Genomic DNA, 18,405 nt, shown 5'->3' on the forward strand with positions numbered 1-18,405 from the left:
GAAAAAATTAGCCAAACAGATAATATTACAAATGCTATTTTATATTATATTTTTTATAAATACTATTTTTATAATATTACAAATACCATTTTAAACTATTATGTATTGAATTTAGGATTACATGATTTTATCTGAAGGAAAAGTAACAACTGAAATCAGAACTAATGAACTTTAGGCAAATATTTCTCTACTTCATAAAATAGTATTCCTAAATAACCTTAAATAAAGGAAATAGGATATAAAAACATTGATTTTGGAATTTTTATTGTCAAGATAACAAATTCTATTCTGTACCTTAATTTCCACAGTTGTCTTAGTTCTATGTATAGATTCGATGTTTATCTCTAATCCACCCCTTTATTTGACTTCAACTCTTGGTTAGTTAGAATTTGCCATTCAACAATTATTTTTTGTTGTTTTTAAAGGAATCCAAGGGTGCTGCATTTTCTAAGTTCTTGCACACTTGAGAGTATGCCTTTAGACTAAAAGGACTGCTGGGCCACATATGAGATTCTTGGGACATACCTTCTTTCCCTTAGATCTTTGTAAATAATGTTCTATGATCTTTGGGTAATGAATATTCCTGTGAAAAGGCTGAGGTCAGCCTGATATTTTTCTCTTTACACATTATTTGCTTTTATTTTGAATGTCTAGAAAAGTTAATTTTATTTTGTCCTTAAGATGTGCTGACTTTATTAGCTTATGTCTTGGTGTGGATCATTTTAATAATTTTCCTGGGATCCTGAATGCCCTGGAAATCTGCTGACACAGATTTTTAGTAAATTTCCCTTTATTTACGTTATCTTTTCACATTGTCTTTAATCCACTTGTTCTGTTCTCTTTATCAGGAACAGTCATTATGCCAAATTTTGCATTCTTTGTCTTCCATATGTATCTTCTTTACAATAATTTTTAATTATTCTCTATTTTGTCTTGTTTTATTTCTTCAACTTTACCCACCATGCCTTCAGTCATTTAACAAACATTTATCAGAGTGAGGGTTAGGCACAATTCTCAGCACTGGAAATAATAGCAACAAACAAAAGAGAGAAAAATTCAGCCTTCTCAAATTCACATAGACAGAAAAGAGGACAGACGTTATCAGAAGCTAAGGGGAGGGAAGAGAGGGAATTACTGTTTAATGGGTACAGAGTTTATGCTGGGATGAAAAAGTTTGGGGGAATAGAGAGTGGTTATGGGAACACAGCATTATAAAAGTCTTTAATGCCCCTCAAATGTATAGTTACAAAATGGTTAAAAAGATAAATATTATGTCATATATATTTTATCACAAAATAAATAAATTTTTTTAAAAAAGGGCTTGGGAAGAGGAATAAGCTAAAGTTGGTAGGAGACACTGAACTATGAATTTAGTAGCAAATGAAACAGAAAGATTTGGGGGGAAAAAGCAAAACCCCTCAAACAACAAAATCAGCATTCGTATTGCTTAGGTTCTAATGGAATATAATAAGTATCCTAACGAAATATAAAAAACCTGACTTCATGTTTGTTTTCATTTTTGTAAGATGTTTTGCTTTTACTTTCCTGATTCATTTTTCTTCTCCTTTGCTGTCTTTTCTCCTTTAAACAGCATTCTCTCTTTTCCTGCCTCTAAGAAGGATTCTATTATCTTTAATTTCCTTGAAACTATGGAATACTTTTTCAAGTTTTCTTGGGTTTTCTTTGAGCAAGTCATCTGGTGATGTTTATTCTTGACCCCCTTTTATCTCTTGTCAGTTTGTTTATTCTGAATGCTATGCAAAGATCTCTCCTACACATTCTTTCTTCCCATGGCTTTTGTGACATCTCTCTCTCCTGGTTTTCCTCCCACTTCCCTACACGCTCCTTCTTGGGTTTCTCTCACAGCTTCCTGCCCCCATGTTCTTTCCTTAAAAAGCTGTTATTCCCCAGCACTTCACCCTTGTCTGGGTTCACACTCGATACCTTCCTGGTGAATCTACCACTTACACGCTGATAACAAATCATTTGTTTTTAATCACCATTGTCTCCAATGCCTACAACAGTGCCAAATCTATAGTAAAAGCTCAATAAAAATGTGTTCAGTGAATAACTCCCCAGTCTTCATTTATATCCTGGATCTTGTTCTGTGCTCCACTTATACCATATATATCTCCAGATGGTCTAAATGACAAATTTGGCATGTCTAAATCTTAACTCACTGGCTCTCCTATATCTTCTTTCTCAAAAATAACAGGCAATAAACAAATAAACAATATATTCTTCCTTTAGTAGCTTCCATCTGGAAGAACTATGTTACCATCTGTCAAATGATCAAGCCAAAAGACTGAATGCCACCCCTGGCTCCTCCCTCTCATTTCTATTTCATTTTTTTGTTCTGTGTTAGGACATAATGGTCTTATATTTGAGTCTATAGTCAGGAAGTGGTCATGAATTCTAACTTGCCCTGTACATATTAAGGAACTCTTTAGCTCAATGGTTCTTAACTGGAAGTAGTACTCTCTCAACACTCATGCAGGAAATTTGGGAATGCCAGGGCTTTTGGTGGTCACAATGAATGGGGCACTAGAGACATTTCATGAGTAAGGACCAGGAAAGCTAAATGTTAAGAATGTTATCAGAAGTCCCAAATAAAAACTGTGCAGCCCCAAATGCCAAAAATGACCAAATGCCATAAAAACATTGCACCTGGCTATTTTTTTTAAGCCACAAGATGGCAATAAACTCCAAGAAAGTCCTGAAAGATCACTTTTCTGGCTAAATAGAAACACATAGTTTCTAAATGTCCAAACAGGAAAAAAAAAGTTTTTTGATTGAAAACACCGAAAAAGGGGCACCTGGGTGGCTCAGTCATTTCGGCTCAGGTCACAATCCCAGGGTCCTGGGATCAAGCCCCACATCAGCTCCCTGCTCGGCGGGAAGCCGGCTTCTACCTCTCCCACTGCCCCTGCTTGTGTTCCCTCTCTTGCTGTCTCTCTGTCAAAAAATAAATAAAATCTTAGAAAAAAAAATGCTGAAAAACACTATTGAATGAACCTATGTATTCCAACTTACATTTGTAATGGAAATTATGGATGATTCTTTCTAAATTAAGTTACCAAAGAGGCACAAAAATTCCTACCCCTCTGCTGGAAACCTCATTCTACTAAAAAGACAAATTCTTTGTTTTTCAGATATTTCATTTTTAGAAGGTCAAGTAAACAGTGGGAATAGCACGCTATATAATCTTTGTCCTCTAAGGACACAGAGCCAGAAAGATCTTGTGCCAAGTCTGAAGAATAAGGTTAAACATTAAACTAATACCTTTTTTAAAAAATTAAAAACAAGCAGTGGACCAATAAAGTAAGTCTCATTTTCCTGAGTGGCTTATAAATTAGCTCCCAAAACAATTCTAAAATGTTCTAAAGAAGGGAAATAAACAAGAACCACTGATACTTCCCATGAGCACAGATTAAAAGAGAAATATTGTGAGACTAAATTCTGGTATGTTTATTTAAAGACACCAATTAGTTGACAGTCGTACCTTTAAAAACACGCTTCTTTCAAATAGCTTCCAGTATACAGTCTGCTATTCCACAAAATACACTTAAATATTGAAGTCCTGAAGTAAAAATAAGTTAGATACTATTTCCTAGCAGAAGCAATGCAGAATGTAGAAATTAAGATAATTTGTTCTCTAAAATCAAACTACCCAGTTAGAATCTTTTTATATATGTGACTTTGGACAAGTTACATAACCTCTCTGTGCCTTGGTTTCCTCATCTGTAAATGAGAATAACATAATATCTACCTCACAGAGACATTCTGAGAATTTAAAGAGATGACATATATAAAGGCATAGGACATTTAGAAACATTCAATAAATGTTAGTAGTGGTATTAGCTATTACCATTACTATTATATATTTATACATGTTTTTTATTTTGAAAAACCAATGCTATTATAGGTCAGAACTGAAGACAGTACTATTAGAATTTAAGCCCAGCAATCCCATCTTATATCATAGTATCTTAGAGACTAATGATCTTCAGAGAAATAATCCTAAGCAAGTAAATCTCACTAGGTGTCATGCCTTTGCAGTCTCCCGATCCATAAATTTAAGCTCCTCTCCAACTAGGAATCCTATTTTACTGCTTTCTAATTTCTTGAAAATGTTTGTGACAACGTCTACAGCTCATGCAACCATAATCCCCCCTCAGGGCTCACGCACACTGCAGGGCCGCAGAAGCACCGACAACGTATTCTAATTCTCTGCAAAGTACAGACCCTGCGGTAGTGGCCTTGGTGGCCATCACTGAAACATTCAAAGTTAGGATATTGCTAATAATATGTGATTTCCTACATAAGTTAAAACAGCCAAAAAAAAAAAAATACCTAAGAATTTAAATGAGTTTTTTCTACGTCTGAGCATGGTGGGGCTACTGGTGTTCACCCCTATCAGGCTCTCCTTTCCTCCCAGAGTGTATGGGCAGTATGGGAAAATTTTATGTCCCAACGCTTCACATTAGGCAGGGCCTTATGCCTCATTTTAGCCTACAAAACAGAAGTAGAAGCAAGACTATCACTTCTGGGCTGGGGTGTGTAGAGTTGGTGCGCCAAATCTGTCCGTGTTCTCTTTTCCCTGAAAAACATGTCTTATGAGACAGGGGCCTCATAAGATGGAGGGAACCTAAACCCTGAGTGATAGAATGAAAGAGGGTCTTGGCATGAAGGAGAAAGAAACTTTGGCCATGCTATGCCACTGAGATTCTAGAGTTTGTTACTGCAGCACAGCCCAGACTAGTCTGACAATGTCCTGAGGAACTTCATTTTTCTCTCTATACCCTACCAACCAACTGACAGTGGAGGCAAAGGAGGTGGGAGAAAATATGTCCTAGCAAGCAGAAGTAATGAAAGAGGAATCAGAGAACGCTGGAAATGGAGAAGTAAAAGTAGAAACGCAGTAAACAGTAAATCTATTTTTCTTACAGAGTCCTAGATAGCTCATTTGGCACCTTTGTTCTGGCCATAGGACATCTTTGCATATGACAAAAATATTCAAAGAACAATTAGTACCTGCGTAACTGAGCATTTTCACTTCTTAGTGGTTGCATGGCCAGTGCTATTTCAACTTGAATATTTGTGTTTCCACTTATTGCTGGAAGCAGAGATATACACGCCTCCAATTCTGTAATCAACCTCTGAATTTCCGAATCCTCTGTAAAAGAGAGAAGAAATAAGTAATAACAATACCGTAAATTGGTTTTGGATGATTATTCATGTGTATTACTAAAAAAGAAAATTCTTCAGATATGTACATATTTGCTATAAACAAACAGTTCAATTACTTATAATTGTGATGTATATAAATCCTATTTTCCTCTTTCCTGCTCCCTGTATTTGCTTATTCAAAAGAATTCTAAAGAAATTAAATTCAGTGAACTAAAGATTAATCTTCTATCCTAGGATTATTAGTGATTTTTTTCAGTTAGAGTCTAGTAGGAAGACAGCTGACATATCTCCTAGCTCACAATCCCAAAGGACTATTGGACTCCTATCACTGCTGAAGGGTTTCCTAAAATTGATTACAGTAATAACATTTACAACACAACCTTTGATCCTGGCATAAGCAAATAATTCACTTTAGGTGATTCAATTTGGCAAAATATTGAGGGAGGATCTACTCTGATAAGGTTTTATTATTTAATTTTATAAAGTAGATTTAAAACAACCAGCCACACCTAATTTGGTGTCCACATCAGAAGCAGTACCATTTTTGCTATTAATTTCGGGAAGTGGATGGTTTGAGAGGTGGCAAACAGACACAGGGAGAAGGTGGATTTTAGATCTTTTGTCCTTTTATAATTGCCCCTTCATTTCCATTCAAACTTTCTGTGGACTAAAAACATTTAATAATTATATTTACTTTCTTATACCCAAAAGAGGTAGAAAGTATACTCTAAATTACAACACTTTACTCAATCCCACGGGTGTTTTAACACCCTGATGTAAATAAAGTACACGTACACAGTGAACATCTGTGACCAACTGCTGAGAAGTTCCCTACCAATCCTTTGTAGAGTGGTTTTGCTCATAAGCATTGGAGGCAGAGACCTGGGCTCCACCATTTTCTAGCAATGGAACTTTAGTCAAATTACTTAACTTCCCAAAGCCTAGATTTCTTGATAGTTAAATAGAGATACCAATACCTCATGGAATTGTTGTGAGGATTAAATGAGATAATGCATATAAAACACTCAGCACAGTGCCAAGCACATGGTAAATACTCAATAAATGACAATATTGTTACTCTTATTATTATTCTTACCGTGATTATTTGGTTAAGAGAAGAGTAATAAACTAAAGGTCTGAAAACACAGAGATTTTAATATATTAAGCCTTCAGATTAATAGTGCTATGTTCCTATAACACATTTTAAGATTTGGAATCTCTTTTTGTCAATCTGCAAATATTAGGTATTCAGTCAGTGCTGCCATAATCAATTACTGTGGTTTCTATGGTTTCTAAGATGACAAATCTGTAACTCACTCCAAGTGAAAGCTATTATTTAGCATATACACATAATGAAAACAAATAAATATGACTTGGCTCAAATATCTCATAACTCCACCTAAGACATTTTTCTTGATTTAATTAAAAAAAAAAAACCAAAAGTAAACTGAAAACGGCATTAAAAGGTTTGGATTACTTCTCAAAGTCAGATTTGTTAAATGTTATAACAGCTGGTTATTAAAGAAATGATGGGAAGAAAATCTCTGCATCTTTTTAAAACAGGAAAAATCACCAGTCTAGTCTAGGGAGTTAATCATCTTTAGGGCTCTTCTAACCCCTAAAAGTTTATGGCTATAAATTCTCTTTGGTTGAATCTTTCCAAGGTCCTTTTGAATCAAGTAGAATGAATACACATTTGCAAGTAAAAGACTGTTTGATATTCTCTTGTACATTTCAAATCCACAGGAAACAAGAGATCAAAACCTAAAAAGTAACAATAAAATAGGCAGAACTCACTTCCTTATTAGCTCAAGACATATTTCTGTGGAAAATACCACAAACGCCATGTCGACTATTCTAAATATAAATGATGACTAAATAATATGACACTGCTGCTTAGCATTAACACCCCGCTACAGAAAATTATTTTAAATGTGCTCATATACCTTGCTCTGCTAGCAGGGCCTTGAGCTCTCCCAATAAATACTTTATAGTTCTGGCTTTTTCGGCACTCTGGTTCACATTTTTTGCCTTCTGCACATCTTTTATTCTTGAATCTCGCATGTGTATGTTTAAATCCTTTCCTTCACTTGTGACTTCTCCAATTTGTTCTTTGGCACATTTGTCTTCATTACTGGACAGGAAAGCTGGTGGCAACAGAGTGGGGCTTTGGCGAATCTGACTGTCCGGATGAGAATGCAAGAGAGTCATGTATGTTTGAAAACACTTTAGTAGGTCTGGTTCCTTAGGAACTCCTTGCTGTGGCAGAATTCCATTAATAAGACCCAGCTGCTGAAATGGTGGAACAGTTGGTTTGTCTGTTTTAGGCAGGCTACATGGAACGCCAAGACCAGTACTGAAGGAATTCTGTAGAACATCAGTACAGTTCACAGAAACTGTTTTACTTTCTGATGCAAACTGGTTGTCACCATCAGTCTGAACCTCCTACAGATAGAAAAAACAAGTTAAGCCTTCAAAAATATAAGCATTGACTTGTAGGCATTAACTATAATAAACTCACACCAGAAATATTAGAAAATGACTTTTGCAGGATGGAGTTATAGCTTACCAGTGAGTAAGCTGGATTTCCCTTGAGTACAATGTTCTAGTTTTTTAAAGCTTATTAATTAGTTCACTCTGCAATATGGGAACATTATAAAGCCATGACTAAAATAAACTGTTTGCAAATATCACACACGGTTTAAAGGCATCAAAAATCAGTCCACCTTGGGACTAAAACAAACTTCCACTTTGGGAAATTGCATTGCAAGAAAATAAGCTCAAACATACAAGAAGCTTTTGCACAAATATGTTTACAGAAACGTTATGGTAGTAAAAAACTGTTACTTAAATGTCCTACCATAGGGGAGCAGTTACGTGGACTATAGTATATCCACTAAATAGAGTATTAACATATTAAAAATTTACAAAAGGTATGTTAATTGAGAAACATGTTTACAATAAAATGCTAAGTAGAAAAGGTAGTATATAAAACTGTATAATTTAATTATAACTATATATATATATTTAAAGATTTTATTTATTTATTTGACAGAGAGAGAGAGAGCACAAGCAGGGGGAGCTGCAGAGGGAGAGGGAGAAGCAGGCTCCCTACTGAGCAGGAAGCCCCACATGGGGCAAGATCCCAGGACCGTGGGATCATAACCTGAGCTGAAGGCAGGTGCTTAACCAACGGAGCCACCCCAGTGCCCTTATGACTATATTTTTAAAAGAAAGCAAACTTAAATAAAAACCAGAAAACAAAACCAGAGAATTAAATGATTGGCAAGCACTCTATCAATATGTTAACAGCAAATGTGCTTAATTGGTAGGTATGGGTGATTTCTTTTTTCTGATGATCTCTTTCCTCCGACCCCCACCCTTACCATTATCCTTAATGAATGGGTAAAACTTTTCTAGTAAAAAATAATTTGAAAAAATAATGCATTATCAATCAGTAAACTCAATTTTTTCTCTTAAGGTGACGATTTCTCAAAGCAAATAATTACTTGTATAATGTATAAACTGTACCCACAGAATGAACCATTGGAGGGCAGGATGGATGCTGTGGTAACTGGACTGGGGTGGAGGTAGATAAGCCATAACTAGAATGTAGAGTTGCCTGAGATTCTAAAAGGTAAGAGGACAAAAAGTTATCACATCTCATAATGCTTTTACAATAAGTAGGCAACTTAATTAGAGTTTATACTCATGCTTTTTAAAATATCATTCATACTAACCAGAATCAGACATGGTCTGGCAAGGTACAGTAGGAATTCCATTAGGGTTGTTCTTTGAAGCCAAGTTATTCATCAGTGACATTTGAGTCTGCACATGCTCACAGAGGGCTTGGTATATTATGGGTGAATACATTCTATAATGATCTTGCAATGACCAATTTTGTGGTATATCTGATGAGTCTCTCTCACTTCCAGCAGAAGCTTCATTAGGTATATGTTTCTTATTATCTGAAGATACTAATACGGAAGAAGGGAAAACAAATTCTTGAAATATGATTCTTTAATTACCATAAAATATTAGGGAAGAAAAGACTCTCAGAAATAGCTCAATTTATCATCTACTTTATAGAAGGGCTTTACCACTATCACCCCCTAAAGAAAATCACCTCAAATTCTCTTTTAAAAGTAGTTAATGAATTGTGCACGTTCTCCAGTTAAAAATTATTTTTACCACATCTTTAAAATCTCTATTAAATGGTATCTATAAACTCTCTCCTACAATTACAAGACCCCTCTTTATGGGTGTTATTTCTAAAATCTAACAAAACTCTTTCACCTTGCTCCTTGTCCAGTTCATGCTCTCAGGGGAAAATAGAATAAGAGAGACAGGAAACTGTTACAATTTTGATACCTGGACCGTTAAAAAAAAAATCAGAACTTTGAGAGCAAGAATAAAAGTGTACTTAATCTACACACTGGGCCCTTGACAAAATCTTAAACCTGGCATTTAAAGTTGAGTAATAAACCTACTTACAATATATACACATAAAATGACTTTAAAACAATTAGTATCTATAAGTATGCGCATGAAACACAACCAATTTGTGGTTACTTATGGAATTAAGTGGCAAGGAGAACAAAGATAACTCTATATATACCTCATAAATGTCATTCTGAGTTTGAACCTTTTCATCTACAAAACCCAGTCTGTCACTTTTTCTACTCTTCTTCTTGAGAAAGTGATGGTAAACAAAGTAACTAGCCAGTAGTTAGAAGCAGAATAGAGAAAGAGAAGCATAAATAAGCACACACATACACACCTGAATAACCCACATATTAAAATGAAAGACCAACTGCATACGCCCAATAATTTATCAAAACCCTCAGAATTAAAGATTATATATATATATATTTTAAGATTTTATTTACTTTTAAAGTAATCTCTACATCCAACATGGGCTCGAACTCACAATCCCAAGATCAAGAGTCACACACTGCACTGTGTCAGCCAGAAGCCCCAAAGATCATATTTAAACAAAAAAGAGAAAAAAATACTTACAAATTTCCTTCCGGACTCCTGAAGGAACATGTTTTTCATGTCCTTTCTTTTTAGCTCCAAATCTTTTGCCTTCTAAGAATCTGGGATTATATCTATTTTCGGAATATGCTATTTCTGAACCTATTAATAATTAAAACAAAAATTCATTTGCATTAAGAGAATTATTTGAGAAAAGGTGATTGGCAAAGAGGTATTTAAAAAATTGAAAAACCTGAATCTTCATTTCTCAAAATGTCCTGCAGCAAAGAAGCACAACCATCAAGCCCTTGTACAGTTTCAGTCTGTAAGGAGAAAGCCATTTAGAAATGCATAGGCAAAATTTTAGTGCAGAGGAAAAAAAAAACAAATTATGTAGTTTTAAAATTTCTTTCTTCAGAAGCAATTTATTATTGGTAGAAATATTTTAAAGCAAAAAGCCTTCAATACTTTACCTCTGAATTTTTATTCCCAATTCTTAGTTTTTAACCTGAAAATTAATTATAATAATGTATATTGTATCTCCTCAGTTTAATCTTACCTGACTTTCTGAATCAGAATGGATAGCATAGCCAGAATCTGCATTAAAACGTGATATCTTTCTTAAATGGGTCCTAGAAAACAAGTTCATTAATATTTTCACAAATACTACAAAATTTTTTTTCTAAAATATATTAATAAGTAGTCATTTTCTTCCCAGCAAAGGTTGGATAAGAAAGCTTGTCCATAAAATGGACTTATATAGGATTTTATAATGACTTTAAGGACTGTTAAACACTAAAATGATCCACATGAGTAGATATGGAAGGTTCCTCCCCAGAGTCTGTGAAGGTAGAGACCCGTCTAGTTTCCTGGGGTAGGCAAAATTTAGTGCAGCCCAAAGACCTGAAAAGTTTCTTGAGATTTTCTGAAGTTGTAAACTTCTTTAAGTACTTACCCTTTCTTTCCATTTGTTAATTTAGCAGGTCCGGTGTGTTTTCCTGAAGATAACACCTATGATATAATGCATTATATTATAGTAAATATACAAATATTGTTCTATTATATTCTCAGTAGGCTGTCTTTTGACATAACCTGAAATGTTGTTTCCTTTCTTTTTGTGGTAAAAACATGACATAAAATTTACCATTGTAGCCATTTTTTAGTGTACAGTTCCATGACATTAAATATAATCACACTGTGTAACCAACACTACCATCCATCTCCAGAATCTTCTCATCTTGCCAAACTGAAATTCTATACCCATTAAACATTAACTTCCCACCCACTCTTGCCCCCAGCCCTGGGCAACCACCCTTCTAATTTCTGTCTCTATGAATTTCACTACTCTAGGAAGCTCATATAAGTGGAATCATACAGTATTTTTCCTTTTGTGACTAGCTTATTTCACTTCACCTAATGTCTTGTAGCAAGTGTCAAAATTTCCTTCCTTTTTAAGGCTGAATAATATTCTATTTGATGTATATAGCATGTTGTTAATTTTTTATAAATGTGATATATCCTATAAATCCGTAATTACAATTGAACTCTTACTAATAGTTTGTTCTACATAAAATGTCAAGCAAACAGCACATATATTTGTTCCTTGTATCTGTGTAAGCTGAAAATGAAATTGAGGTATTATTTTAACCAGAAGTATCTAATAGAGTTAAGTTTGGACTATATTCAATCTGAGCATGTCCTACACTCCCCAAGTCTTCAAAACATAAAGTTAATTCAACATGTAGCATAGAGTTCATAACTCTGATTCTATTTATCCACATTATTTAGAATGCCTGACAAGACCAACCCATGAAAACTTGTTATCTACATTTCACTCTTAGTTTCTTCTCAAACTCATATGACAATATTTTTTAAAACAATTTTATTTTTAAATATTCATAACAATTTGAACTATTTATTAATTATTAAAAGTAAAATAAGTGGGCTACTTTTGTGTACAAGAAAAAAATGCACTTGCTTTAACGTGCATCCAATATCTTGAAAGTTAGGCAAGTAAAAGTTCATTGTGTTTGCCTCTGGGGAGAGAAAATGAGAATCTGGGGAACAGAGCAAGAAGGGAGACTTTCTATGGTATACCTTCTTACATCTTAATAACAGGTAACTATAATCTCTATTTAAAATATAATTTAAAAAGGATTTTATTTATTTGCCAGAAAGAGAGCGAGCGAGTACAAGTAGGGGGAGTGACAGGCAGAGGGAGAGCAGGGTCCCCGCTGAGCAAGGAGCCCAATGCAGGGCTCGATCCCAGGACCCTGGGATCATGACCTGGCTGAAGGCAGACGCTTAACTGACTGAGCCACCCAGGTGTCCCTAAAATAGAATTTTTGAAAGACAAGTTAAATTCCCTACTCACTCCCTCATTTCACCGTTCAGAAGTAGTCACCACTGTTGGCAGTTAACATTTATGGTTTCTCTTGACATGTTACATATTTCATCCCAAGAGAGCTTTCAGCAGTAACTATTAAACTATCTGGAATTATATGCAACTGAGAGCACATTTTAAAAATTGGGTTAATAGAGTTACACTTCTCCTTGAGGTAACTTGGGATATCATGGAGTCATAAGGCCAGCAATGAGAACCAACACTGTAGGAAATAAGACCCTATGTGGTGTTGCTCTGCTGGTCCCTGCATGACATCCGTAGGGTCTTTCCCATTGGTACATACATATGTTGGTGTTCTGGCCAGAATCATAATAAAATTCCAAACCATGGTGCTGCTATGTTCTGGACCAAGTCCAAAAACACCTACCACAATTATTTTATTTCAAAATTTTTTAAAAAGTATACAGAGGTAAACACATGGCATAATTGTAGGATAACATATTTCTCTAAAAAATATACATGAGGTTATATTACAGAAAACAAGGTAATGAAAATTACCCAGGATAAAAGCAACAGTAGCTATAATAATGGCACATCTCCATCAAAACTTTTTTTGTAATTTTTATTTTGAAATAACAGTACAAAAGAATTTCTGTATACCTTTACCCAGATTCCCCAACTGTTGATATTTCACTGTATCTTCCATGTTCTCTCAAAATATATATATTAACACAATATATACAATACAAAAAAATATATATAAATAGTATTATTGTTTTTCTGAACCATTTCAGGATAAGTTGCAGGTATGATATTAAATACTTATTCCTAAATATTTCCCAAGAACATGGTCACTTATATAACCACAGTATAATTATCAAAACCAGGAAATTAACATTGATACTGTATTATAAATTACAGACCTTATTCACATTTTGCTGATTATTCCAATACTGTCCTTTATAAAAAATAATGCTAGTACATGTGCAATGCCAGGATCATATGTTGCATTGAATTGTCACACCTCACTAGTCCCCTTTAATCTGGAATAGTTCCTCAGGTTATCACTGTCTTTTATAAGCTTCACATATTAAAAATACAAGCCAGTTATGTTGTAGAATGTCCCTCCGGACATTTAGACTTGTCTGATTTTCCCTCATGATTAGATTGAGGTTGTACATTTTTGGCAGAAATACCACAAAAGGTAAGTTTTGTCTGTCTTAATGCGAGTAAGTACATGGTATCAATTTTCCCATTATAGATGATGTAAACTTTGATTATTTAAGATGGTGTCTGCCAGATTTTTCACTGTAAGGTTACTATTTTTACCTTTGTATTAAGCATTTAATGGGCAGATACTTTGAGATTATGCAGACTTCCTATTCATTAGACTTTCACCCAGTAGTTTTAGCACCCATTGATGATTCTTGCCTTAATCCACTTGTTTGTGAAAGGGTGACTTGTCTAACTTACATCATTCCTTCTACATTTATTAGTTGGCATTCAACTCTAGGTAAGCACTTTTCCTTGTTTGTTAGTATGGACTCATTCTTATTTTATTCAATGGATTATGATCCATTATCATCATTATTTAAAATATTTTGATGCTCCATTGTCCCAGATTCTGTCAGTGGTAGTCTTTTCAAACTGGCTCTTGTATCATTTTAATATGTCCCCACTATTTTTTGAGTAACTCCTTACTTTCTGCAACAAGGTGCTCTGGGCTCATCCTTTGGTTTTGTTTTTTCATTGTAGTAAGAACACTTAACATGCGTTCTACTTTCTTCACAAATTTTTAAGTGCACAATACCATACAGTTAACTACATGTATGATGTTGTACAGCAGATCTCTAGAACTTATTTATCCTGCATAACTGAAACTTTATATCCATTGAATAGCAACTCCCCAAATCCCCCCACCTCCAGCCTCTGGCATCTGCCATTCTGCTCTCTGCTTCTATGGATTATGACTATCTTAGATCCCTTATATAAATGGAATAATGCAGTATCTGTCCTTTTGACTGGCTTATTTCACTTAGCATAATATCCTTAAGGTTCATCCCTGTTGCATATGGCAGGATTTTTCCTTTTTTAAGGCTAAATAATATTCCACTGTGTGTATATAGCACATTTTTTTTTATCCATTCATCCATCAGTAGACATTTAGGTTCCTTCCACATCTTGGCTACTGTGAATAATGCTGCAATGAACACAGAAGTGCAAATATCTCCTTAAAATCGTATTCTTTTGTATAAAAACCCCGGAGTAGAATTTCTAGATCGTATAAGAGGTCTATTTTTAACTTTTTGAGGAAATGTTATGCTATTTTTTATAGCAGCTGCACCATTTTACATTTTCACCAACAGTTTATAAGGGTTCCAATTTCTCCATATCCTTGCCAATGAGAACTGCCATCCTAAAAGGTGTGAGGTGTTATCTCACTGTGGTTTTGATTTGCATTTCCCTAATGACTAGTAATGTTGAACATCTTTTCATGTGCTTACTGGCCTTTTATACATCTTCTTTGGAGAAATGTCTATTCAAGTCCTTTGCTCATTTTTTAATCAGGTTATTTGGTTTTTTGCTATTGAGCTGTAGGAGTTCCTGATATATTTTGAATATTAACCCTTTAGTAGACAGAGGGTTTACAAATCTTTTTTTCCACTCCGTAAGTTGCCTTTTCACTCTGTTGTTTCCTTTACTCTGCAGATGCTTTTTATTTTGATGTATCCAGGCTCATCTTATAATTTTCCTGCTTCAGCTGTGGAGTTGGCCATTCCTCCATGAAGTCATGGTGCCTTTTAGTGGACAATGGTATTTAGAAACCAAGATCTAGGCACTAGATATTGCTACTGGGACTTCTAATCTTTTTTCATATCAATTATTTACTTAGTCATAATGACTAGCTAGTTACAAAAAAGTAAATCTTATGGTTTTATTTTTAAATCTGTTTCCATATTAGCATACCTTCAAATTTTCTTTTAATGGTTGTATAGTATTTCTTTGAGTGGAAGTAATATAACATGTCCTAGGTTTGCTTCATATTTTTCACAATTGAAAAACAAGCCTGACATAAACCTCCCAATATACAGAAAAAAGCCTTTTCATAGTCAGGATTAAAAGCTTATTTATTTGGTGAAAGGCCATTATTCATTTAATAGCCCTTGACACAAATTACAAAAATACTCTCCAAAAGGAGTGCCTCAAATCACAATGCATGAGACAATCATTTTGTTTTATCTCACATTTACTACCACTGGGTATTATCATTAAACTATTTTTCTTTGCTATTTGAGAAAAATATAAGCTTTTCTTACAAGTTATATCTCCTACCAACAAGTACAAGATAAAATTACATTTGTAGAATAATTTAGAGTATCCCAAAGTCTTTCATTTCCATTTAATCCACACCCCATGATTTATTATTTCTGTGAAGTAGGAACCCAAATTTCAGAAAGGAGGCTTGTTCAAAGTCATACATCTGATTAAATATAGTGTAATGTTTAAAAGAATGGACTCTGGCAGCAGCTTTGTAGGTCTGAATCCTGCTGCACTGCTAATGAGTTTTGTAACTACAGGAAAATTATTTGAACTCTTCGTTCCTCACTTTCCTCATCTATAAAATGGAAATGATAATAGTATCTACCTCATAAGGCTATTATGAATATTAAATGAATTATGTGTACTATGTAAAAATACTTAAGAGTAGCATCTGTCACACAAGTGCTACCTAAATGTTAGCTATTCTTATCGTTAAGATGGTTGTAAACTGTTTTTAAGGGGACCAAATTTTGTTGCATATTTACGCCAAGAGTGAAACAGATGTTTTACCAGGTTCTCTCATTTAATCTCCCCAATTCTTTGAGGCAGAATGATACCTATTTACACCTATTTTATAGCTAAGGGAAAGGAGACTTGGAGAAGTAAAAAGTACTTTGCTTAATATCACTACCACAGTAGTGGCAGACTGGGAATCTGAATCTGTAGGTGACCAGGATTACAAAAACCATGTTTTTCCCCCCTTTCTGACTGCACATACTCTTGAGTTTACTCAACGTAAGAGATCTAAAAGGGTGAGGATGGTCAGGAAGTACTCATGAAGAAAGTCTTTTGAGGGGCACCCAGGTGGCTCAGTTGTTAAGTGTCTGCCTTCCACTCAGGTCATGATCCCAGGACCCTGGGATTGAGCCCCATATCAGGCTCCCCGCTGGGTGGGAGGCCTGCTTCTCTCTCTCCCACTCCCCCTGCTTGTGTTCCTGCTCTCGCTATCAATCTCTGTCAAATAAATAAATAAAATCTTTAAAAAAAAAGTTTTGAGCCAGGTCTTGAAAAAAAGCGTAAGATTCACATTACTGGGGAAGACAGCATTATAGGTGAATTGATAAATGAAGGGAGATTTAAAAAAAAGAAAACAGAAAGAGGTGGATATATTTAAAGAGTAAGATCACTCTAGATAGTGAGTCTCTGTGAGAAATAGTTGATTCATTACCTGAAAATCTACTATACACCAGGTGCTGTCCTAAGCCTTGAGGATATAGAGATAAATGGTGTAATAAGGGAGATAGACATACTGGCAATGTCTCTCGCCTGAAAAGCAATTTGATTCTGGTTAGCACAGAGCACAAAAGGGGCAGCAAGGAACACCCAAACAACGGGGATGTACGAGTGCTAGGCAAGCCTTCTGTAAGTGGTCCTCGAGCTGAGGAGGAGATGGAGAGTGGAGGTACCAGGAATAGAAGAGGATTCTAAGCAGGACAGAAAAGAAAGTGCAAAGGCATGGAAGCATGAGGGGGCATGGGGCATCCAGGACATGCAGAACAAACAGGTGAACAGTGCTGGATACTTCAGGAATGGAGGCGGGGTCCGGTAAGGAATGCACTAGTGGGATCAAAAAACGGCTGTGTTGACAGGCCAAAGAACTGAGATTTTTACTTTGAAACCAAAGTGTTCGTGTCAATTTTTAAGCAGAAAAGTGAATCATTTAGTTACAACGAGGGGCATGCATTTGAGAAAGGTAGGGTTGAAGGCGGGGCACTAATTGGGAGACGTCCGTTTTTACTAGTGGTAAAATAACCAGCAATTGTGACGGAGGACCAGCTAATAGCGGCGCTAGGTGGAACAGCCGAGAACCTGGGTTTGATGCGACAATGTACTGAGCCTTGGAGAGGTTCCTCCACCCAGGGCGGAGGCTAGACTCGAACCCGCGCCCCACACCAAAGCCAGCACTCTGGCGACTACTACGATTAAAACAGAATATACATCTATGGACGAAGCGGCTGTTAGGATGTTAAGATTGGGTGTCCCCCCAACTCCCCTTTCTCAGCATTTTAAATGCCGCCGCATTGTCTTTGTTTTTACTTTTTTCAGAGTTTTGCACTTCTCCCGGCACTAGAACCCCCTCAATCCCTCTCTACCCCCATGGTGGACGCCTCAGGTCCGCAGCCCTCACCTGGCCAACTCGAGATCCGGACCTGACCATCTCTCGCAGCCTCAGAGAAGCCCACACGGAGGGAAGTAAACCCGCCCGATAAAAGGAATTAACCGCCGCGGACTCCCGGCCCCCCTTGCCCCGCCCCCCAAGCTTCCGCTTCCGGGAAGGAGCCCGCCGAATCCCGCGCCTCATAGTTTCGGGAGTGCAGCCGAGGCCTCTCCAGTACTCCCAGCGCACCGCTCTGGGCGTGCGCTGTCGACCCCTCCCAGCCGCCGGCTCGTCACACACACGCAGGGAGCGTGGGAGAAGCCCACAGAATGCGAGCGGGGCAGGGCGGGACGGGGCCGGGGGGGAGGGGACGGGGCCGGCCGGGAGGGGCGGGGCCGGCTGGGAGCGGCTCGGAGTGTGCGCGGGGCTGAGGAGTCCCACCCCTGAACACCTGAAAGAATTGAGTTCACTGCCC

The 18,405-nt window shown here is 36.3% G+C and overlaps 1 protein-coding gene across 1 annotated transcript in view; it reads right to left on the minus strand.

Moving 5' to 3' along the window:
- The window catches only part of CCDC14 (coiled-coil domain containing 14), a 52,554-nt gene extending 34,420 nt beyond the window's left edge, over positions 1-18,134 (minus strand). Inside the window, exons 1-9 of the mRNA XM_028091293.2 lie at positions 17,961-18,134; positions 11,123-11,178; positions 10,727-10,799; positions 10,421-10,490; positions 10,210-10,329; positions 8,931-9,167; positions 8,726-8,820; positions 7,137-7,635; positions 5,035-5,176 (exon numbers count right to left, since the gene is read on the minus strand). Coding sequence (XP_027947094.2) covers positions 5,035-5,176; positions 7,137-7,635; positions 8,726-8,820; positions 8,931-9,167; positions 10,210-10,329; positions 10,421-10,490; positions 10,727-10,799; positions 11,123-11,178; positions 17,961-18,134 — 1,466 coding nt within the window. The remainder of the gene's footprint in view (positions 1-5,034; positions 5,177-7,136; positions 7,636-8,725; positions 8,821-8,930; positions 9,168-10,209; positions 10,330-10,420; positions 10,491-10,726; positions 10,800-11,122; positions 11,179-17,960) is intronic.
- Positions 18,135-18,405: the final 271 nt, after the last annotated feature.

This window comes from Eumetopias jubatus, unplaced genomic scaffold (assembly GCF_037043125.1).
Source record: "Eumetopias jubatus isolate StellerSeaLion01/CBP00866 unplaced genomic scaffold, mEumJub1_p1.0 scaffold_1, whole genome shotgun sequence".
Lineage (NCBI taxonomy): Eukaryota > Metazoa > Chordata > Mammalia > Carnivora > Otariidae > Eumetopias > Eumetopias jubatus.